At 37.4% G+C, this 24,804-nt stretch overlaps 1 protein-coding gene across 1 annotated transcript in view; it reads left to right on the top strand.

The window, feature by feature from the left end:
- C5 (complement component 5) overlaps window positions 1–24,804 on the top strand; it is a 98,980-nt gene that overhangs the window by 12,506 nt on the left and 61,670 nt on the right. The window contains exons 5-17 of the mRNA XM_011989505.1: window positions 2,788–2,879; window positions 5,461–5,543; window positions 7,177–7,267; window positions 10,382–10,496; window positions 12,068–12,194; window positions 14,052–14,167; window positions 15,989–16,174; window positions 17,791–17,994; window positions 19,889–20,098; window positions 20,230–20,379; window positions 21,742–21,871; window positions 22,863–22,925; window positions 24,056–24,253. Coding sequence (XP_011844895.1) covers window positions 2,788–2,879; window positions 5,461–5,543; window positions 7,177–7,267; window positions 10,382–10,496; window positions 12,068–12,194; window positions 14,052–14,167; window positions 15,989–16,174; window positions 17,791–17,994; window positions 19,889–20,098; window positions 20,230–20,379; window positions 21,742–21,871; window positions 22,863–22,925; window positions 24,056–24,253 — 1,765 coding nt within the window. The remainder of the gene's footprint in view (window positions 1–2,787; window positions 2,880–5,460; window positions 5,544–7,176; window positions 7,268–10,381; window positions 10,497–12,067; window positions 12,195–14,051; window positions 14,168–15,988; window positions 16,175–17,790; window positions 17,995–19,888; window positions 20,099–20,229; window positions 20,380–21,741; window positions 21,872–22,862; window positions 22,926–24,055; window positions 24,254–24,804) is intronic.

Raw genomic sequence — 24,804 nt, forward strand, 5'->3', positions numbered from 1 at the left:
CATAGATCTATACCTCTAATACACGTATGTGAAAGGCTCATACAAACTAAATTTCAACAACTTGAAGGATTTTGAGCTAAACCATTTAAGTACAATCTTGCTGTTTTCTTTTTTAAAGTACACCCACTGGCCAGGCTTGGTGGCTCACGCCTGTAATCCCAACACTTTGGGAGGCCGAGGCGGGCAGATCACAAGGTCAGGAGACCAAGACTAACCTGGCCAACATAGTGAAACCTCATCTCTACTCAAATACAAAAAATTAGCTGGGTTTGGTGGTGTGCGCCTGTAGTCCCAGCTACTCAGGAGGCTGAGGCGGGGGAATTCCTTGAACCCAGGAGGCATAGCTTGCAGTAAACCGAGATTGTGCCACTGCATTCCAGGCTGATGACAGTGTGAAACTCCGTCTCAAAAAACAAAAAACAAAAAAACCCATAAAACCACCCACCAATCACTAAGAATTGACTGAATACCCATTTAACTATAAGATATACATAATGGATATATCTATTATGTATTTATTATGTGCAAAAGAATTATATTTAAAGGTACTTACTCTTAAGGAACTTAGAGTTTAATAACTAATATACTAACACAAAAAGTCTTGCTAGACCATGAGTTAAAGATTGGCAGTAATTCACCATTTATCAGACATGACATATGTAACAGATGCTGTGCATTGAACTGCCACGATCTCATCTAATTTATGTCGCATACCTCAAACACTTTTGTGAGGAAATGAAATAGTACAACTAGTTATAACTGCTCAGTTATAACTGAGGTATACTACTAATGGTCCTTCAATATAGGCTGCAGCACTTTTCTGCTACTCAAAGAAACCCAAAAACTTATCAGAATGCAGGTGCAAAAGAGTAGATACTGGAGAACGAAACCTTACTAAAATATAAACCAAATAAATTATACAGTAGGACAAATACCATGAGCTCAGAGGGAAGACCAATGAGAGGTGAGAGTCGGGGTGATACACATCCTTCTCTGGAATGGAATAGATAAAGGGAATCCTGAGTTGGGTGTTAATGAAAGGAATTGACATAAATTATTTAAAAATAGTGAAGACCATCCATGTAAGAAACAGTGTGAGTTAAGCTATGGGGGCAAGAAGAATTTTTAAAAATGAAGCTAGCAAATAAACTGATTGATAGAATGTCTGAAAGTGAACTAAGGAGAGCAATGTCAGCTCAAATGCCCTTTTTCTATCAGGGAATGGTAGGGGTGTGGACATATGCTCTTTATCCAACATCTTCATAGTTGAACTTAAGTGATGCAGAATCATGACATAACCTGCAGAAAAATGAATGTCAGTCATCCCTTGTGAGAGCTGCCCCAGGAAGAAAAGATTGAGGAATCTGATCCCAGAGCCTTAAGGAATTAGTATAGAGGAAGTATCCTGAAAATAGTACCCGAGAAAGATGGTCTTAGAATTGTGCACAATGGATAGTGTGATGAAGAAGAGTCATAAAAATTCTCAGCTACAAGTATAATTCTTGTTCAAAATAGGCTTCTGTAAGTTTTACAATTAATTAAGAAATAAAACTTCTAAAATCCAACTGTGAATTTCAGTCATGGTAAATGGTGCTAAAATTTTTTGCTTTGGGTTTTTTTGTTTTTGTTTTTGTTTTGTTTTGTTTTGACAGGGTCTTGCCCTGTCACCGAGGCTGGAGTGCAGTGGTATGATCATAGCTCACTGTAGCCTCAAACTCCTGGGCTCAAGCCATCCTCCCACCTCAGCTTCCTGAGTAGCTAGGACTACAGGCACCCATCACCACACCCTGCTAACTCTTTAAACGTTTTTTTGTAGGCTGATCACAGTGACTCATGCCTGTAATCCCAGCACTTTGGGAGGCTAAACTGGGAGGATTGCTTGAGCTCAGGAGATCGAGATCAGCCTGGGCAACATAGAGAGACCTCATCTCTACTAAAAATTAAAAGAAAAAAAAAAAAGCTGGGCATGGTGGCGTGTACCTGTGGTCCCAGCTACTTGGGAAGCTGAGGTGGGAGGATTGCTTGAGCCTGTGAATTCAAAGCTGTAGTGAGCTATGATCACACCACTGCACTCCACCCTCGACAACAGAGCAAGATCCCTGTCTCAAAAGTTTGTTGTACAGATAGGGGTCTCACTTATGTTGCCTGCTATGTTTATGTGTTGAGTTGAGGCTAAATTGGACCCCCATGTGTAGTCCAAAGAAAGTCAAAACCTCATTTCAATTATTTGCTAACCTGAACACAAAATGAAGCTTATGGGGAAGCTTTGTGAGAACTATCAAGTTTGTTTAACCATTTGAGAGTTTTACCAAGCTGAAAAATGCCCATACTATACATTTATAAAACATCTAGCTAAAAAATATAGTTTATAGAATATTTGTTTTTGAAAGCTTCAAATGAACATATATAAAAATTAGATTCTGGTATTTAAAAAGCCTGCCAAATTCACATTTAGTTTATCAAAAACATCAGTGTTTGTTTGTCTGTTGTTGTTTTTACGTGTTGTTACACTTCGTCTTTTAGATGTAAGACAGAGAGTTGAATCTCTTCAAGATAGTGCGGAGAGATGGGGAAGGTTGGAAAAAGAAGGGAAGTGGCTGAAATGAACCATATTTCCCTTCTATAACATTTAATTGATCTTCATCCTTCATATTTAATTTGAAGACTTGGGTATTTGTCTTCAAATATTTGATTTACAAATATTTTTGTACATCAAAGATCATATAATCAGCTGAATTTTTAAAAATGTAGTTTCTGTCCTTTGAGGGTGTTTGTTTTTATTCACAGGATCCTGAAGGATCAGAAGTTGACATGGTAGAAGAAATTGATCATATTGGAATTATCTCTTTTCCGGACTTCAAGATTCCGTCTAATCCTAGGTATGTTAAAATACTTGTTAGTAAAATTTTCTCTAAAACCACTTATGGAACGTTTGGTGAAGAAGCAGATAACCAGTTAAAGGGGGCCACCTAGTGTTAGTTAACAAAAGGTGTCACATAGGTGGACATGCAAAATCTTTTGAAGTCTAGCGAGAATTTAAGCTCTGTTTCTGGCAAAAAAATTTCCAGTACTTCTCACTCATTCTTTTTACATATAGAAATAAAAATTGGGAAGAGTAAAAAATAGTACCCAGGTTTTTTTTCTCATAAAAACCATCAACTCCTGCCCGTCAAAGTACCTAATAGATTGTCAGTTTAAAAGGCTGGTGTGGTCTTGTTCCTTGCTCTGGTTGCTATAAAATATGGTGGTCTGTAGGTTTTGCCTGGATAAACTACCAGGAGGCAAAGTCCAAGAGGGAAGGAGTTCTCAGCGCTATATCTATTATTTGCCCTCACATGAAAGGATTTAAGAAAAAGTTTAAACAGGATTCAATGTAATACACATTCGATGAACACATTCTTGGTATGGGCAAATCACAATAGGAGGGAGAGATACAAAATAAAGAATCCACAGTCCCTGCTTTCAAGAAACTTATAATAGCCCAGGTGTGGTGGCTCAAACCTGTAATCCCAGCACTTTGGGAGGCCTGAGGTCAGGAGTTTGAGACCAGCCTGGCCAACATGGTGAAACCCTGTCTCTACCAAAAATACAAAAAATTAGCCGGGCATGGTGGCAGGCACCTGTAATCCCAGCTACTTGGGAGGCTGAGGCAGGAGAATCGCTTGAACCCCAGAGGTGGAGGTTGCAGTGAGCCGAGATCATACCACTGCACTCCATCTTGGGCAACAAGAGCAAAACTCCATCTAAGAAAGAAAAAAAGAAAAGAAAAAAGAAAAGAAAAGAAGAGAAAGGAAAGGAAAGGAAAGGAAGAAATTTATAATAGAGCAGAATGAATAAGACAAGTGCACCTATACATGGCTGCACTATAATTTTAGAGCAAAATCTTTTTATGGTCATTTTCCCTCTACCATCTAGAGAGTTCACAGTTAATTCACTGTACTGAAATTTTTCTAAAAATTTAAATTGAATTTGAGGGGTTTAAATAACTTGGATAATTTTAAAATTGTGTACGTTCTTGAAAATACTACATGTTCCGTAGTGCAGAATTAAACCTATTATTATTACTGCTATCATTTCTCCAACTTCATCTTGTGCCACTTGACCCACGGAAAATTATGTGCCAGCCATGAAGGTCTGGCATGTCCAGTGCTTTCCTACCTCCGTGCCTTTGCACATGTCATCCCCTCTACTTGGAATGGGCTTCACCTGGCTCTTCATAAGCCTGACTTCCTTTCACTGTTATGACCCAGAGTAGAAGCTGCTTTTATAAAAAGCCTATTCCTGGATGCATGATCTAATGTAACCTCTTGCTTTGTTTTACTCCCTATCTCAGCATCTTGTTTATTTTCTTCATGACACTTATCTCAATGTCATCATCATTTCTTTACTTGTTTGCTGGCATTTTTATTCCCCACTAGCTTATAAACTCTTTAAGGCTGGCCTTGTCTGTATTGCACACCAGCAGTTCAACATAATAGGCCCTTGATAAATATTCATAAAATTGAAGATGATGATGGTAATAATCATTATTATAATACTATTAACATTTGTGGACTGCGTAGCCAATTTGCAAGGTAGGCTCTCTCTCTCTTTCTATATATATACACACACACACACACACATATACACACACACACACACACATACTTTTTTTTGAAACAGAGTCTCACTCTGTCACCCAGGCTGGAGTGCAGTGGTGTGATCTTGGCTCACCATAGCCTTGATCTCCCGGGCTCAAGCAATTCTTCCACCTCAGCCTCCTAAGTAGCTGGGACTACAAGCATGCACCACCACACCAGACTAATTTTTGTATTTTTTTGTAGAGATGGGGTTTCATCATGTTGCCTGGGCTGGTCTTGAACTCCTGGGCTCAAGCGATCCTCCTGCCTTGGCCTCCCAAAGTGTTGGGATTACAGGCATGAGCAACTGTGCCTGGCCTCGTATATATTTTTTAATAAAGGTTATTAACTAAAGCCAGGTCATTTTCATCCTTAAAAAACCATGCTTTGTTTCCAACCATAAATTCATTTTTGTGAGGCATAAATTTTATCATCTGTATAAGCTTGTCTTGTATTATATGTTTCTAGAGACATTATTATGGATTTTGTACTATATTTTGGATTTTAGTATTATGTTAGCATAATTAGGCTCCAAGATTAAATAAATTCTCAGAAATAATAAGCTCTTCAAATCAAAACTAATGACTGTATTGAGATAAAATGCCAGGAAAAATAACCCAATACATGAAAAACTAGTTACTAAACAATATCTATTATCTATTATCCTAAAAATGCTCAATTATTTATTGCTTAAAAATCAGTCACAAATAAAATATATTACTTAGGTTTTATATATCTTTGTGTATTCTTCTCTCTTTAAAACAGGAATTTATTAGATCTCCTCTGAGTGAATTAAAAACATTTGATGACATCTATAATTTTAAATATTTTGCTTCCACAGATATGGTATGTGGACGATCCAGGCTAAATATAAAGAGGACTTTTCAACAACTGGAACTGCATTTTTTGAAGTTAAAGAATATGGTAATTTCTGACAATTAAAAGTTTTTCTTTCTGTGTTTTTTGTTTTTTGGTTTTTGGTTTTTTTGAGACGGAGTCTCACTCTGTCGCCCAGGCTGGAGTCCAGTGGCACGATCTTGGCTCACTGCAACCTCCGCCTTCTGGGTTCAAGCAATTCTCTGCCTCAGCGTCCCGAGTAGCTGAGATTACAGGCACCAACCACCATATACAGCTAATTTTTGTATTTTTAGTAGAGACAGGATTTCACCATCTTGACCAGGCTGGTCTTGAACTCCTGACCTCGTGATCCACCCACCTTGGCCTCCCAAAGTGCTGGGATTACAGGCATGAGCCACCGCACCCAGCCAATTAAAAGTTTTTCTATAAAAAGTTAGTGTTTTGTAATAATTCTTTTTAATAATGTAGTTAATGCAAAATTAATCCCAGGTGAAGATGAGGCAGCCTGCTCGTATGGCTAGAAGTACTGGCCAGGGGTTGGAGGGAGGAGTGGTAGTTGAATGCCTAGGTTCTAGTTCCAGCCTGTCTTTAACCCTGATCAAGCAGAACCACCTCTGTGGACTTGTGTTCCCCATCAGAGAGCTGGAAGAGATCTAGTCCCCTGAAGAGCTTGACTAGTAAATATCCTTTCTAGAATTGTGATTATTACTAGGAGAAACTTAAATAGTCATAGATGAGGTGACTGGAACCCAGTAAAACCAATAAATGATTTACTTGAGTCTTGAAACCAATTAGTGACAAAACAAAAACAATTAGGTTTCCTTACCCCTAGTCCAACCCTATTTTCTGGCTCCTAAATTCCTAATATATTAATTTGAATATTTAAGATATTCTTATTTTGAAATAAACTATATTAATAGACTAACAAGTAATGTAAATAGTTTAATCTTTCATTTCTTATAGTAGTTTACTAGCATTTCTGTGTGCTCTGCTATCAAATTTAACTTTCTCCTGCTTGAAGCCATTTTTTATTCCCCCAAGAGATTCATAATGACATGGAGAAGAATAAATACTGACACAAATTTTAACAATTAACAAGAAAAACAGTGACAAAACAAATGCGTTATGATGAAACTCAACCTTAAAGATTACAGCTCTCTGTAACATATAATCCTAACCCATCTCCCTTCTTCTAAGTGTTTTTGCTATTTTCTCTGTATATCGAGAATCCACCCACCTCTTACTATCTGTAGCCTCTCTTATCAGTTCATCAGCACCCTCCCTCCTGGACTACAGCAAAAGCCTCCTAACTGATGTCTCTGCTTCCAAGCTATCTTACTTGGTATTAGCCAAAATAATCTTGAAATGTAAATCTCATTATGTTTTGTCACTATTGAAAAGTTTTTTGGTTTTCAAGGAACCTATACTCTAATGGAAGAAATAACCTATTGCCTATAATAAATGCTGTGATCAAAATATAGGCAAGGTGCTTCTGGATTGACCTCTGATTGGTGGAATGGGAAGGTTCTGCAGAGATTGTTGTTGATGATGATGATGACGATGATGATTATGATGATAAGGTGGATGTTGTGTTGATGTTACAGCTTGTCCAACTATACCAGAAAGTCTAGCTGTTTGCTAGGCTTTAAAGTCTGCTCTAATCAAAATGGTAATATTACCTGTTTGTTTTTATTTTCAGTCTTGCCACATTTTTCTGTCTCAGTAGAACCAGAAAGTAATTTCATTGGTTATAAGAACTTTAAGAATTTTGAAATTACTATAAAAGCAAGGTAAGAACATTTGGGGTTTGTTTGTTTGTTTTTGTTTTTATTTTTCAAATTAACTCAACTCTGGTTGATGATAGTTTCCCAAAGTGAGATCTGTGATTTATTATCAAAGTCTGCCATGATTTGGGGACTAATTGATAAAGGAGACATCATGCTGATAGTTTATTTGCTTATTCTGATTTTAGCTGATTCCGAGTTTAGCTTTGTTGGCTATTCACCAGCAAAAACAAAGAAAATAAAAGTGCTAAAGATCTAAGCTTGGTGACTAGGGTGACTTAGGATATTGGGACTGAGCTATGAAGGATTCACTTCCTGTCATTTTTTAAATGACTTAATCAGCCAGCTAATGCTACATAACTACTTCAAAACCCAGTGCCTTAAAACTACCACCATTTATGAGTCAGCTGGGAAGTTCTGCTGATCTGGGCCACGCTGGTGTCAGCTGGGCTTGCCCATGTACCTGCAGCCAGTTGGTAGGTCAGCTGGGGGCTGGCTGGTCTAGGAAGGTCCTGTCCATATGTCTGGCAGTTGGATGGGGCTAAAAGTGTGTGTGCCTCTCATCATCTAGCAGGCTAGCCTGTAGCAGCAGCAATGCTCAAAGAGAGGGAATGAAGCATAAAAGTCCCCCTGAGCCTAGGCTTGGTGCTGGCACACCATCACTTCCACACATTCTTTTGTCCAAAGCAAGTTACAAGGTCAGCCCAGAGGAAATAGACTCCTCCCACACGTTGTGGATACAAGGAACTGTACAAAGGTTGCGGATACATGGGGAGGTAGAGATTTGGGGGTTAGTTTTGCAAGCAACTTATCACAAAAACTTAGGTCATTTTAAAATTACAATATAATGTAGTTATACCAATCTATATAACTATACGTGTGGGGTACTCTTCTAAGCACTCAGCATATATTAGCACATTTAATATTGACGACAACTCTATGCATTGATATTACTATTCCCATGTTACAAGTGAAAAAACTGAGGTACATCAATGTTCAATAATTTGCTCAAAATCACACAGCTAGTAAGTTGCACAGCCTTTCTGGTTCCAGAGTCCATGCCTCAAACATTACCCTATGCTAACTCTCTTATTAGCATGTATTTGGAAAATAGAGTGTTTATTACTTGGTCTAAACCAGCATAAAAGTCTCACCTGAGAGAAAATTATAGAAACTGACCTCCTATAATGGGGAGTATTTATTCAAACCATAAATAAGGAAAGTTAGCTCTTGCTTTAGTATTATTTGCTGGGTAGAAAGTTTACTTTATTCTTACTTTAATTCTAAACTAAAAAGGACAACATGTAGTTTGAGTTTTTTATGAAGAATCAGTCTCATATAACAGTGAGATTGGACGTGTACCTTTTAAAGACATAAAATAAAATAGAGAGTAGCTGGTATCAAAATTATCAAGGAAGTAATTTGGCCTTTAGGAGAGGGCCCTGATTCTAAGTCTTGTGATCTCCCCTAGATCAATTTTTTTCATCTAGCACATAACGTTATTAATATGGCTTTATGAGAATGAAATGTAATAGTGCATGAAGACTATTTATTTATTTATTTATTATACTTTAAGTTCTAGGGTACATGTACATAATGTGCAGGTTTGTTACATAGGTATACATGAGCCATGTTGGTTTGCTGCACCCATTAACTCATCATTTACATTAGGTGTTTCTCCTAATGGTATCCCTCCCCCTGCCCCCCATCCCACGACAGGCCCTGGGGTGTGATGTTTCCCACCCTGTGTCCAAGTGTTTTCATTGTTCAAGTCCCACTTGTGAGTGAGAACGTGCAGTGTTTGGTTTTCTGTCCTTGTGATAGTTTGCTCAGAGTGATGGTTTCCAGCTGCACCCATGTGCCTGCAAAGGACATGAACTCATCCTTTTTTATGGCTGCATAGTATTCCACGGTGCATATGTGCCACATTTTCTTAATCCAGTCTATCATTGATGGACATTTGAGTTGGTTCCAAGTCTTTGCTATTGTGAATAGTGCCGCAGTAAACATACGTGTGCATGTGTCTTTATAGTAGCATGATTTATAATCCTTTGGGTATATACCCAGTAATGGGATGGCTATTTCTAGTTCTAGATCCTTGAGGAATAGCCACACTGTCTTCCACAATGGTTGAACTAGTTTACAGTCCCACCAACAGTGTAAAAGCATTCTTATTTCTCCACATCCTCTCCAGCATCTGTTGTTTCCTGACTTTTTAATGATTGCCATTCTAACTGGTGTGAGATGGTATCTCATTGTGGTTTTGATTTGCATTTCTCTGATGATCAGTGATGATGAGCATTTTTTCAGGGGTCTTTTGGCTGCATAAATGTCTTCTTTTGAGAAGTATCTGTTCATACCCTTTGCCCACTTTTTGATGGGGTTGTTTGTTTTTTTCTTGTAAATTTGTTTGAGTTCTTTGTAGGTTCTGGATATTAGCCCTTTGTCAGATGGGTAGATTGCAAAAATTTTCTCCTGTTCTGTAGGCTGCCTGTTCACTCCGATGGTAGTTTCTTTTACTGTGTAGAAGCCCTTTAGTTTAATTAGATCCCATTTGTCTATTTTGACTTTTGTTGCCATTGCTTTTGGTGTTTTAGTCATGAAGTCCTTGCCCATGCCTGTGTCCTTAATGGTATTGCCTAGGTTTTCTTCTAGGGTTTTTTTGGTTTTAGGTCTAACGTTTAAGTCTTTAATCCATCTTGAATTAATTTTTGTATAAGATGTAAGGAAGAGATCCAGTTTCAGCTTTCTACATATGGCTAGCCAGTTTTCCCAGCACCATTTATTAAATAGGGAATCCTTTCCCCATTTCTTGTTTTTGTCAGGTTTGTCAAAGATCAGATGGTTGTAGATGTGTGGTGTTATTTCTGAGGCCTCTGTTCTGTTCCATTGGTCTATATTTCTGTTTTGGTACCAGTACCATGCTGTTTTGGTTACTGTAGACTTGTAGTATAGTTTGAAGTCAGGTAGCGTGATGCCTTCAGCTTTGTTCTTTTGGTTAGGATGAAAGACACTTTAAAGTACCTCAAGTGTTTTATGTAATTTCAAATTGTTACATTTTATCTGAATCCTGTTATTGTAACCATGTTAGTAAAACAGTTTTATGCTATTGTCTGACAGATATTTTTATAATAAAGTAGTCACTGAGGCTGATGTTTATATCACATTTGGAATAAGAGAAGACTTAAAAGATGATCAAAAAGAAATGATGCAAACAGCAATGCAAAACACAATGGTAAGATGTTAAGACACAGTCACTCACACCTACAGATGCATCCAGAGGTGAGAGATGGGAAGTTACTTCAAAACTATCTAGTCCAGTCCCCCATTTTAGATAGGTTGAAACTTAAAATCCTCCATGGGCTTCCGTTTGCCTTTAGGGTAAAGTTCATTTTTCTTGGCATCAGCCTCCCTTGCCAGCTGATCTCATGCCCTTTCCTCTCTCCCTCCCCTTTGTATTAATCACTCCAATTTCTCTAACTGACCAAAGTCTCTCTTGCCTCCAGGTCTTTACAATGTCATTTATTCTACTTGAAAATGCTCTTTCCCGTTGTCCCCTCCTGCCCCTTCTTTTCCTGGCTAATTCCTTCTCATTCTTTAAGTTTCAACATTGACAGCCTTTCTCTGGGAAGCCTCCCCTGACTCTTCTACACTAGGTTAGCTGCCCCTGTTGTATAGCCTCTTTTCTTAACGCATTCTTCACATTTCATTGCAGTGGTTCTCAACCAGGGATGATTTTTTATCCCCAAGGGGGCATTTGGCAATGTCCAGAGACTTTTGTGGTTGCTACTGGTATTTACTAGGGAGAGGCCAGGGATGCTGCTAAATTCCTACCATGTGCAGAGTAGGCCCCTACAACAAAGAATTATCCTGTTCAAAATGTCAATAATGCTGAGGGGTTGAGAAACTCTTCTTTATTGGAATGACTTGTTTACTTATCTATCATTTTCAATATTAAACTATTTGTGAGTCTGAATCATTTCCCTTATATGCCCAGAGACAGCATAGTATCTTGCAAGGAAATATTCATGAAGTTCTTTGTCCAAAGCTTAGGGCTAGTGATTGCTGGAACTAAGATTAGGGCGCAGGTTCCCTTTCCTTTATTCAGAGTTCTTTACATTATACCACAGATGATATGAGTTCATGTCATTTTTGCATATTCATATGGTTTGCATCATCAATCATTTATCCTCTACAATCTTATTAATTTAAGATGTAAATTAAATGCATTTTTAAAATGCAAAATTTCTATGCTAGACATTGGGATTTAAAGCTAAATAAGACAAAAATGTCTGCCCTCAAGTCACTCAATTGTGTAAGAAAAAATAAAGCAAACTTTATTTTACTGTTGTGTTAATAATTAAATAATAGAATATGACTTAGACCCCACATCCCCTTACTCATTGTGTGTTTTAAAATTAGTATTTAAATTTGTAAGCAGTGAAGTACGAATTAAATATTATAAAACCCAACAAACTCTTAGTTAAGGGCAGAAGTACGCTGAGAGGCCTAGAAAGATGAATGATGATGCAGGAACTGGAAGAAGGAGTGTTTGTCAGCTATTACCAAAAAGACCTGTTGGACCATGTGATGTTCAAGACTCTTCTACTTCTATAATTCTATACAAATAATTAGAAAATAACATCCTGGGCTTAATTATGGACTCAGTTATCTACTTTACTATTGGCGCTAAATCATTCTTCTGACATCTGCCTTCAATTTAGAGGCTAGTAAAAGCAGATTTTATTAATTTTTCCTTGTAAGTTCTTCTCTGAAATAACTCCTCCATTTTCTCCTTTTAAAAAGTTGATAAATGGAATTGCTCAAGTCACATTTGATTCTGAAACAGCAGTCAAAGAACTGTCTTACTACAGTTTAGAAGATTTAAACAACAAGTACCTTTATATTGCTGTAACAGTCATAGAGTCTACAGGTAAGTGTGTGCGTATGTGTGTGTGTGTGTGTGTACTTTCTTTTGAAAAATATTTAGACAGAATATTAAAGGTATAAATAATTTCTAATTTCTATTATTATTTCACATTGTATTTTCTTTCATAGTTAAATATAATTATAAGAAGTAGATTTTTATATAGTTATAAAAAGGCAATAGAGCTCTGCTTCTTTATAGTCATTGGGCAAGCCTTTGGGTCCTGATTACCTCCACTTTTACTGCAAAAATGGGAAAACACTACCCGATTCATATCCAAAGTAGTTCTGCAGGTTCTCTGCCTTGACCATTTGGCATCCCAGTGTTCTCACCTGGTGAAAATCAAAACCAAAATAAGATTATGTATGTAAAACTATTTGATAAAGTACTATACAAATAAAGGTATTACTGTTATCATTATTATAGTCTACACAATGATGGAGTCAAACTGAATGTTTCCTAAAGCCTAAAGTTTTCAACATTATTTTAATGTTTCTTCTTTTTTTTCCTCAATTTATTTTAAATAAGTTCAGTTTAAGCAGTGTCTACAAGATATTTAAAGTATTGCCAAACACACAGGCTTGCAAACATTAATGATGTATGATGCCAGCACTGAAGTGGCTTACAAATTAGCATCAGGTATAAGACAGGTGAAGAAAGAACTGTTGCAAGGAAGAATTCCATATGAGCTCTAAGCAAAATATTAATGCAATAGGATTCAGAGGAAGGCAAGCTTCTAGATGATTGTTGAGCAACCAAGAACAGTGTTATGAAGATGATAAGCCTTGAAAAATAATTAGGGTTTTGAGGCAGAGTTGGTAGACAGGGTGAAACAGAAACCCTCCATAGAGAGGGCAAATGAAGAAGGGTAGATGGTGAAGCTTAATCTTTAAGGACGGCAGATTATCCAGTTTGACTAAAATATAGAATATGTATAGAGAGTATTAGAGATGTAATATTGGAAAGGAGTTTGGGAATATTAAAGCTTCAAATGTTATTCTTAATAATTTAACTTAATCTTTACCTGGAGGGTAACATTATTGGGTTCTTGCCAGTAGAACTTCAAGTGTTCTTTTCTTTTCTTTCCTTTCCTTTCTTTTCCTTTCCTTTCCTTTCCTTTTCTTTTATCTTTTCTTTTCTTTCCTTTTCTTTGAGATGGAGTCTTGCTCTGTCGCCAAGGCTGGAGTACAGTGGTGCAATCTTGGCTCAATGCAACCTCCGCCTCCTGGGTTCAAGCAATTCTCCTGCCTCAGCCTCCCGAGTAGCTGAGATTACAGGCAACGCCACCATGCCTAGCTTTTTTTTTTTTTTTTTTTTTTTTTCTCCCGTAGTTTTAGTAGGGATGGGGTTTCACCATGTTGGCCCGGCTGGTCTTGAACTCTCCTTCAGGTTTCTTTCTACACCAAGCTCCCTTTTTCTGATTTTCTCTATGTATCTATGCTCTGTGAACAACACCCCCATACCCCCTACACCCACCTCTGTAAGGCTCAGTCTCTGGCCTGACCCTTCCCTCTCTCCTCAATCCCTTGAATACAGTCAACTGAAACTCAGGCCACTGATGAAAAGTGGTGTCCCCCTTCCTAGCATCCTTCCTCAGTCCAGTCCTATAGCTCTACTTCTCCAAGAACTTCTCTATATATGAGCTTGTGCATAAGGCCCTGGAAACTCCTGAGATCTAAACTCTTCTCTGCAGTGCCCCTCTGAAACAAGACCTATATCCTACTTACTACTGATAAATGAATGAATGCAAGAACGGAGTGAGTGAATGAATACGTCTGTGGAAAAATATAGAGACAAAATGGATATCCATACAGATCATAATACTCCTAAAAACTGTCAACATGATGCTTGCCATTTCCTTAGGTGGATTTTCTGAAGAGGCAGAAATACCTGGCATCAAATATGTCCTCTCTCCCTACAAACTGAATTTGGTTGCTACTCCTCTTTTCCTGAAGCCTGGGATTCCATATTCCATCAAGGTAAATGGGGTGAGGGGGTAGACCTTGCTACATATGATCATTTTATTCCGTCAATGGAAAACATGTGGGTGACAAACAGGGTAAGAATGTTGCCGCGGTAAGTCACAGAGGGAGCTTATTCTGTGAAACCTGCCCCTCCTGGTGGACACAGACAGGGATGGGAAATTGCAGGTCAACTGCAGCCTCGGCAGTGATTTCAAAAGTTCGGGCAAGATAGCCTTGTGTTAGACATCCCTAAATAAGCATTGCATTAAATTATATGTAAATAAAATCCCATAAGACTCTAGTTCAAAAAATATAAACATTTAAAAATATTTGGTGGCAAATTCTTAAAAAGCCTTAAGATGGAGATATCATTCCTTGAAAATAGAGTCCTTTCTCTATGTTTTTGCCTCCAGTGTGTCTCATTTGTTTCCCTCTGTCTCTGTGTTGTCTTTGTGCAGAACCCTGTTCAATCTCTTGTCTCTGTATTGCTCTCTGTTCTTTTCATTTTTGCTTCTTTCTGCCCCTGAATCTCTTTTTTTCTGTCTTTTTTGCTTACCCCTCTGCTTTCATTTTTCTCTCCTTCACCTTCTTTTCCTCTTCTAAATGCTGATAGTATAGAATTGAAACATTCATGTGGTTTTTATATTTTTATCTATTATTATGTTTAATTATAAATAATATATTTTGTTTATTAAATGGAAATGTTTATTCCCTGCCCCTAATTTAGAAAGCTAGAGCAAAAATTTTTTTTGTTCTTTGGAAAACGTGTGATTTTTAAAGATCAACTAAAGTACAATCAAAATGTGTTATTTATTATTTACTGTGGGACGTGGGTAAAAGCCAGTGTCCCACAGTAAAAGCCCAACAGTAAAAGCCCACATTTACTGTGGGACATGGGTAAAAGCCAATAATAAATAAGAGTAAATATTATTTACCATGTCCCACAGTAAATAATAAAAAAAGGATTTACCAAGCTCAAAGCAAGGTTTGAACATGCTTGTAGGTTCTTACATATATATACTATATATATAAAATAATATATAACAAAGTATCATAAAATGTATATACATTAATGTATAATATAATATATAATAAAATATATAAATATAACAATATTATATAGAACATTAGCTTAAAATATATTTTATATAAAAATAAAATAACAAACTATATCTGTGTGGAATTATGTGTATGTATATATATGTATGTGCATATATATATTTATATATGACAGTAAGAGGTAAATGTTAAAGGAAAAAAGGTGTATCTATTTTTGTTTCTCATGTTCGAGACTTATTCCCAGAAACAATTGCCTCATTTTCTCCTTTATCCAGTCCTAAACCAATCAAAGAAATACAGAAGTTAGACAGCAGAAGACCTTATCACATCTACTCCTTGACTGACTTAATAGAATGATATTTATGTTTTGAGTCTGCTTGATTTATGGGAGAATCTATTCAAGAATGATTTAACTAAATAGAATTAAATCTTTCTATTAGCTGAGAATATACTTCTCTTTACTAAATTAAACAGAAGTAAACCAGGTGTGGTGTTGCATGCCTATATAGTTCCAGCTACTTGTGAGGCTGAGGTGGGAGGATGGCTTGAGGCCAATAGTTCAAGGTTGCAGTGCACTATGATTGTGCCTGTGAATAGCCACTGCACTCCAACTTAGGCAACATAGTAAGTCTCTGTCTCAGAAGAAAAAATTTTTAAGAAAAAAATACATAAGTAATTTATACTTTGGTGGAGAGGAAGGAAATTTATTGCAGAATTGTTGTGCTTTAAAAGAAGTGATAAGCTGTTGAAACAGATTTGGATTGTTTTGACAAACAGGTGCAGGTTAAAGATGCGCTTGACCAGTTGGTAGGAGGGGTCCCAGTAACACTGAATGCACAAACAATTGATGTCAACCAAGAGACATCCGACTTGGAGCCAAGGAAAAGTGTAACACGTGTTGATGATGGAGTAGCTTCGTTTGTGGTTAATCTCCCATCTGGAGTGACGGTGCTGGAGTTTAATGTGAGCTGAATTCTCCTGTTGTGTTTTCTAGGACAATGTGTACACTTGACCGTATGTTTTGGCTAGTGTGCAGAACAGATGTGGCAGATTTTACACTTGAGTCCAGTGAACAGTTCCATAATTTTGCATCCAAGAAAAATGAGTCCCAGAGACAATCTGCTAATCCATTGAATGGTCCTTGAGGAAGATAAACGTATCAATTTTTTTATTTGGATGTTAATTACTTTAGCTTACACCAATAAGACCATATCAGACTCTAGAAGCTTCAGAATAGGTATAGCAGTGCACATGAGTGTTAGGAATATCCTCTTTCCCCCCTCACCTTTAATCCCCTGAAGAGCCACAAAAGGGTCAAAAATATGGAAGCCTCCCTTTTTTCTAACTGCAGGAACCATTCTACTTTAGAGCTCACTTAATAGTCTTCTCTCCCAGCAAATATTATTTAAGTTCCCAATCTCAAATAAAATATGAGCAAGTTGGCCGGGTGTGGTGGCTCACACCTGTAATCCTAGCACTTTGGGAGGCCAAGGCAGGTGGATCATAAGGTCAGGAGATCGAGAGCATCCTGGCTATCATGGTGAAACCCCATCTGTACTAAAAATACTAAAAATTAGCCAGGTGTGGTGGCGGGCGCCTGTAGTTCCAGCTACTTGGGAGGCTGAGGCAGGAAATGCCGTGAACCCGGGAGGTGGAGCTTGCAATGAGCCAAGATTGCGCCACTGCCCTCCAGCCTGGGCGACAGAGCGAGACTACATCTCAAAAAAAAAAAAAAAAAAAATGAGCAGGTTAATAACATAGGCCAATGACTGCAGCACGTATATACTCACTGTCATCTACTGAGCACTTACTAAGTGCTAGGCATCATGCTAACAGCTTTATGAAGAATACATGAAACACCATTTAATTAACAAGATGAATTAGAATATTATCTTTGCCATTGTGTGACTCAGGAAATGGAGACTTCTAACCTCTCTTTTGATTAAATAATTTTATCCAGAGTTAATCAGTGGTGATACTGGTAGGCAAACCAGTGTGTACCTGACTCCAGAGCATGAGCTAATAACACTTCTGCCGTCTCAGGGTAGATCTCGCTGCCATGATATCATTTCTTCTCCACCTCATATTTATAAGCACCCATCTGTGCCTCTACTTCACGATGAAACTGGGCCAGATAGTCTCTGAGATGTTCATTCATATCTCCTGTCCCCAGGTCCTCAAGAGTTAGTGCTACCTCCCCACTACTTCCCTTCTCCTACCCACATTTCCTAAATGCTTAGGCATCTCTCTGTAATCATCTCATGGGACAAGAAGTCCCCAACTTACCATGACATTTCAGGAAGACCACCAATATTTATTCCTGGAGCATCTTTCTCTCTTCATTTCAGACTTTTCTGCCATAGTCCATAATCCCCTCATTCTTGTCTGTAGTCTTTGTAAAGTTGCTTGATACCACAGCTGTATAAACACTGGAGTAATGGAGCGGTTTTTTTTCCCCTTTAGCATTTGGTATTGTGAAATTTAGAAATTTAAAAAGCAAAGAAAATAATTTGAAAGGTATGTTTTACAGAAAGCATTACATCACAGTATACATGTTTTTTTGAAATTTCCCTTTTCAGGTCAAAACTGATGCTCCAGATCTTCCAGACGAAAATCAGGCCAGGGAAGGTTACCGAGCAATAGCATACTCATCTCTCAGCCAAAGTTACCTTTATATCGATTGGACTGATAACCATAAGGCTTTGCTAGTGGGAGAATATTTGAATATTATTGTTACCCCCAAAAGCCCATATATTGACAAAATAACTCACTATAATTACTTGGTAAGTACATAATGATGGATTTACATCTTATTCCCCCACCTCGAACATTTTCCTTTGCCTCTAGAGAAGCATTAGAATTATCCTTTATACTTGTATTCACAAAGCACTTTCAAGAACATCATCTAACTTGAATATATTCGTTTCTCAAAAAACCTTTGAAATAGGGCATGATTTTCATGACCATTTCACAGATGAGGAAACTGAGGGACAGAGAAGTTAAAAGACTTATGATGGTCACTCAGCTGGGAAGAGGAAGATTTTGATTTGAGCTGAGGACTCTGACTCCTGTTCAAATAACTCTTTTTACCAAAGAGAGCCTAGTTATTCCAAAGCGAGAACCTGATTAAATCATGTTGCCTCTGCTCTCTTTCATGGCCAAAGATTATATGCCTAGACCCAGTTCGGATTAGTGCATTTTACTGTCAAAAAACGGGGAAGCGAAATCCTCTCCTGAGAGTTGAATGCTATCTTGCCTGTTTCATTTCTATAGTTCAGCAACATCCCTATTGCATCATTTATATGAAACAGAGGTGGATCGATGAAGCCTGTTGGTGAAACCGAGAAAAAAGCTTACAAAAAATATTAAGAGCTTCCTGACAATCACCAAAGAAATGGAATGAATTATTTTGATGGCCAGGCCAAATGCATGCTTTTGGCTTTTCAACATTTTTGAGAAAGAAATTGAAAAAACAGTAATAAGGACCATAGAAAAATATTGACTGATGAAGGGAAACTGTTTATGGACTACATGCCAAACCCATGTGTGCAGTCCTGGTCTCTAAGGACAATTTAAGAAATCTCTGAGGGCATTTTGGCTTCACGTGACTTTTGTTTTTTTTTTTTAAATCTTAAACCTTCAATTTAGAATCTAAACCCTGGCTTTAAAACTTAATACCCAAATAAAATGCACTCCACTTATTCATCTATTTTTTTAATCAGTGAAACAAAAGGGGTTTTAGTGACAGTGTGATGACTTTAAACAGTTTTTGGGTTCAAATTTTAGCTCTCTAATTTGCTAGTTGTGTGATTTTGAATTAAAATCAGTAAGACTTTTAGTTAGTTCCTGAGCCTCAGTTTCTTCAATGAGAATAATATTCCTATCATATTGGTATATTGTGAGAATGAAAGGAGTTAAATAAATGTTAAAGTTCCTGGCACATAGTAGGCCCATACATGTTAACTCTTCCCTTCCTTCCTTTCTTTCTTCCTTCCTTCCTTCCGTTCTTTCTTTCCTTTCTTCTTCCTTCCTTCTTTCTTTCTTTCCTTCCTTCCTTCCTTCCTTCCTTCCTTCTTTCTTTCTTCCTCCCTCCCTCCTTCCTTCCTTCCGTTCTTTCTTTCCTTTCTTCTTCCTTCCTTCTTTCTTTCTTTCCTTCCTTCCTTCCTTCCTTCCTTCCTTCTTTCTTTCTTTCTTTCTTTCTTTCTTTCTTTCTTTCTTTCCTCCCTCCCTCCTTCCCTCCCTCCCTCCCTCCCTCCCTTCCTTCCTTCCTTTTTTTTTGGTGGAGTCTCGCTCTGTCCCCCAAGCTGGAGTGCAATGGCATGATTTTGACTCACTGCAACCTTCACCTCTCGGGCTCCAGCAATTCTCATGCCTCAGCCTCCTGAGTAGCTGGGATTACAGGCATGCACCACCATGCCTGGCTTAACTTTTGTATTTTTAGTAGAGATGGTGTTTCACTATGTTGGCCAGGCTGATCTTGAACTCCTGGCCTCAAGTGATCCACCCACCTCGGCCTCCCGAAGTGCTAGGATTACAGGCATGAGTCACTGCACCTGGCCTAACTTTATTTTTCTTTAACATAATTTCTGCTCCAGCTCCAGGCTGCATCCTAAAGCATAGGTTTTGCTTTTGTTGGTTTATTTGTTACTTATTTTTGCTGCTGCTGTTTATTTTTAGATTTTATCCAAGGGCAAAATTATCCACTTTGGCACAAGGGAGAAACTTTCAGATGCATCTTATCAAAGTATAAACATTCCAGTAACGCAGAACATGGTTCCTTCATCCCGACTCCTGGTCTATTACATCGTCACAGGAGAGCAGACAGCAGAATTAGTGTCTGATTCAGTCTGGTTAAATATTGAAGAAAAATGTGGCAACCAGCTCCAGGTAAGCCACAAATTACAAGTCGCAATTGAATTTTCTTTTTAATGAAGGAGGCTGCCAAAGTCTGAGCTGCTTCTGAAAAGTCTTGTCTTGTACAAATGATCTTTCCTTTTCTTTTTCAAATGAACTTTTAGGTTCATCTGTCTCCTGATACAGATACATATTCTCCAGGCCAAACTGTGTCTCTTAATATGGTAACTGGGATGGATTCCTGGGTGGCATTAACAGCAGTGGACAGCGCTGTGTATGGAGTCCAAAGAAGAGCCAAAAAGCCCTTGGAAAGAGTTAAGTAATGCATGTCTCACTGCAGTGTTGCATGAAGTGTGGCCACCAGGCTAGGATATGGGGGAATGACTAAGGGAAGGCTAGGCCTGCTTTTCTATAATCTACTCAACATACTCATTTTTAGGAAGGTAAACCATCCTCATGTTAGCTCCCAAAGCACAGGTCAATCCTCTTTTGTTTTTCAAATGTAAATGTAAACACTTTAAGAATATATGAGGCCGGGCGCGGTGGCTCACGCCTGTAATCCCTGCACTTTGGGAGGCTGAGACAGGCGGATCACGAGGTCAGGAGATCGAGACCATCCTGGCTAACACGGTGAAACCCCGTCTCTACTAAAATACAAAAAATTAGCCGGGCGCGGTGGCGGGTGCCTGTAGTCCCAGCTACTCGGGAGGCTGAGGCAGGAGAATGGCGCGAACCCGGGAGGCGGAGCTTGCAGTGAGCCGAGATTGCGCCACTGCACTCCAGCCTGGGCGACAGAGTGAAGACCCCGCCTCAAAAAATAAATAAATAAATAAATAAATAAATAAATAAATAAATAAATAAATAAATAAATAAAGAATATATGATCATGGTAGCCATTACATTCATGGAGGAAAAATTACTATCAGAATACTTTGGAGGTTTAGGGTAGGGTGTTGATGGCAGTTACAGTAGCTAGTAGCAGCACAGGAAAGACCTGTATAGGTAACATTTGGATTTTTTTTTTTTAACTCTCATTGAAATCCATGGCACAGAAGAATTTCAAAATAATTCAATTCTCATAAGTTCCTATTTATCTTACTATGTGCAGTTGTTATTTTCTAGGCTTGAATTTCTTTGTACAAGGAAGGAAGGACTGAGAAACTGTAAAATTAAAAAATATTCGTAGAGAAAAGAACATTTGGGGTCAAAATTAAAATGAATAAGCCTGCGCAAACAAGTCTTCACCCATTTAGAACGTAGGGACATCCCCATCAAAATGCACAAAGTTGTGCTTTTAAAGCAACTTAAAATTAATTTCTTTGTTAATTAAGTCCTTCATGCATTCATACCTATTTATTTATTTATTTGGAACATTATATTGATTGCAGCATTCATTCTATGTACAAAACACTATACATCAGTTTCTAATAAAGTCCTCATCAAAGCTATTTGTTTAAGACTTAGTTCTTGATTTAACTTTGAATAGTTATGTATTTATAAATACAAAAGGACAAACTTAGAAACAAAGTTGGGAAATTTTATCTTTAATCATTTGAAAAATATCATCTGTGTATTTCACTGGTTTGTGATAACCATGTAACAATTAGTACCTTTTAGTTCTTTAGAGGAATGATTTATACATCTCAATGGGCTCAATATTCTGCCTTTCTGGACAGGTATTTCAATTCTTAGAGAAGAGTGATCTGGGCTGTGGGGCAGGTGGTGGCCTCAACAATGCCAATGTGTTCCACCTAGCTGGACTTACCTTCCTCACTAATGCAAATGCAGATGACTCCCAAGAAAATGGTAAAATGCTCAGCATGTTTGTTACTGAAAATCCCATTGATCATTTGCCTCCCAGATCTCATTTTTATCCCTCTTCCCAAATATTCTGTACCCTGATCTTAGAATGCCAAGACTACCTAACTCACCTGTATAAAATGTTTCACTGGCCTTCAAGATAAAGTATGAATTCTCTAGTGTAGTACTCAAAACCTTCCATGATCTTCTCCCTGGTTCTCTCCAACTAGCTCTTACTCTGCTGTGCCTTACGTTATGTTTAAGCTCTACAGAACCAAGTGGAGTTCTCGAGTGGCATTATGCTATTTTGCACCTTTGTGCCTTTATTTATTGGGATTGGTTTCCCCTTCATTAGCCTGGAGAAGCAACATAAGAATCATCGCCTCTATGAGACCTCTTCCCCACATAGAATTTATAATTCCCTCCTCCTTTAATAGGGAGGCTATTGCAGGGACTAGATCTGTTTACAAGTAATAGAACAGCATTGTGTCATTGCGCATTCTTACATGTAGTTGTAAATCCTGTCTCACCTACTGCATCGGGAGCTCTTTAAGGATAGTAACCACATCTTAATCATCTTCTTTCTACGGTTTTAAAATTGTTCATAATTATACTTGATACTATGGTATTCATAGTTATATTTGCAATAATATAGCACAAAGAGCAAATAATAAAAATAGCATACTCAACAAAAGCACCACTCACTCTAAATGCTTAGGTACTTCTCTGGAATCAGTGGATTAGAAAGGCTGCAGGATTCAAAACCAAATTCAGACAAAATAAGTCAAACGATATGACACTAGATCATGAACTCCACTAAGATAAAACAAGTCATATTAAGAAGTATGGTGCACAGTTCCTAATCCAAAGTAGCCCCTCAATATTTGTTAATGAACAACTTGTGAATGTTCTAAATACTTAAATAGTTTCATGGCATTTTTTTGAGATTTTGTCTCCTTTTTAATCCTTCTTCTTTATCTTTTTTTTAAAAAACCAGATGAACCTTGTAAAGAAATTATCAGGCCAAGAAGAATGCTGCAAAAGAAGATAGAAGAAATAGGTACCCTAAGATTCATGTGATTGTAAAAAGGTTATGGTCATATCATTTAAAAACTTGACAAATTTAAATGTTATATAAATTCCCCTACTTGAAATAGAATGGATGAAAAGAAAAATATGTATGGAGGTTAGCTTCTCTCTCTCAGAAAGATTAATCCAAATAAAGTCTAGTAGTTCATTTGTCATAGCCTTAATCTAAGGAAATAGGTCTTTATTACTTCTAGCTCTAAAATCCAAAATATTAGCTTTTATTTGTCATAAATATTTTCTCTCTGATAACTTCATCTAGCAATTAAAATCATATCCTTCCATTTTATTCTGACAAAATCCATGATTTGACGATTTTGGGGACATACCTACCAGTCTATTACTTCTATTTCATATAGTTAACTGTTAGTAGCATTATTCTTTGGAAAATACATCTTGTGAGAATTATTTTAAAATAATTATTTAAATGGTTATGATAATTGGCCATGTAACTGTAGAAAGAATATCAAACTGGGAGTCAGCAAATTCAGTTCAACTAATATGCCTATGGTAGTATAATAGTTTCTTCCATTTGTATGTGAGTTATTTTAATTCTAACCTTTATTCTACGTTCTAATGATATGAAAAGAGAGACACTGACTAATCTGAGCACTTAACAATGAAGGGTAATGCTACTGGGTGAAGTCCACAAACCATGTTATGTAAGAAGTTTTTTAAAAATAGGATATATAGCTTGAAGAAGGAAATATTTGCATAGTGATGATAGCCATCTTCAAATATTTAAAGCTTTCTTGGATATTTAACTTATTTTCTTAAAAAATATTTTATATTCTTTGTCTACGTTATATTTTTCTGCTTATTTTCAGCAGAACTCAAAGTTCCAGTTTCAAGAGTTTGTATTTAGCTTAATTGCAGGAAACCCTTTAACCATTTATTGTGAGCTGGAATGGACCATTTGGTAAGGTCACATTCTCCCCATTCTTAGAATAGTTCCAAGGGGAGTCTGGACAGTCAACTAGCCATGACTATTGTGGGTAGGGGTGTCATATAGCAATAGAAACCAGGTATCCCTTGAGATTCCTTCTAAGCCTGAGATGTTATGACTCTGCATGATCAAGAACACTTGCATTATTACCATTTCAGCTGCTAAATATAAACATTTAGTAGTGAAGAAATGTTGTTACGATGGAGCCCGTATTAATCATGATGAAACCTGTGAGCAGCGAGCTGCACGGATTAGCGTAGGGCCGAGATGCGTCAAAGCTTTCACTGAATGTTGTGTCGTCGCAAGCCAGCTCCGTGCTAATAACTCTCATAAAGACTTGCAATTGGGAAGGCTACGTAAGTATGATGTTTTCTATCAGAATTCTGCTCAACACGGGGAATTTTGTGTAATTTTATGCTGCTAAGAAAGGCAGTTTTCATGATCTATTTAGAATTGAAAGTAGAAAAGATAACTTGTAAATGTCCATAAGAAAAAAAAAATTCCATCATTTTTGGGCATCAGAAGAGGTATAGTACAGAGCAGAGTACACTAGGCCAGAGTTAAGAACTGGCATAACCTTAAAGCCAAGTCATCCCATAAACTTGAATGATTATTTATCCTCTCTGAGCCTCAAGCAAGGAGCTTTGACCAGATCCTCTCCAATATGCCTGCGAGTGCTACAATTCTATGCTTTTGTGATATTACAACCATTAAAAATTCTGTCTATATCTACATTGATGAAATACAGGAGAAGATTTCTAAATCTAACCTAAGGTTAAGTGTACTTATATAAAAGTTGATGTCTTATTTCAGTTTCAACTATAATACATGTTTCCAGAATTTATAAAACTCTTATTAATATGTTTTCAGAGCTTTTAGGACTTTATATATAGTCTTTTTTTTTTTT

Source organism: Mandrillus leucophaeus, unplaced genomic scaffold (assembly GCF_000951045.1).
Source record: "Mandrillus leucophaeus isolate KB7577 unplaced genomic scaffold, Mleu.le_1.0 Scaffold354, whole genome shotgun sequence".
Taxonomy (NCBI): Eukaryota; Metazoa; Chordata; class Mammalia; order Primates; family Cercopithecidae; genus Mandrillus; species Mandrillus leucophaeus.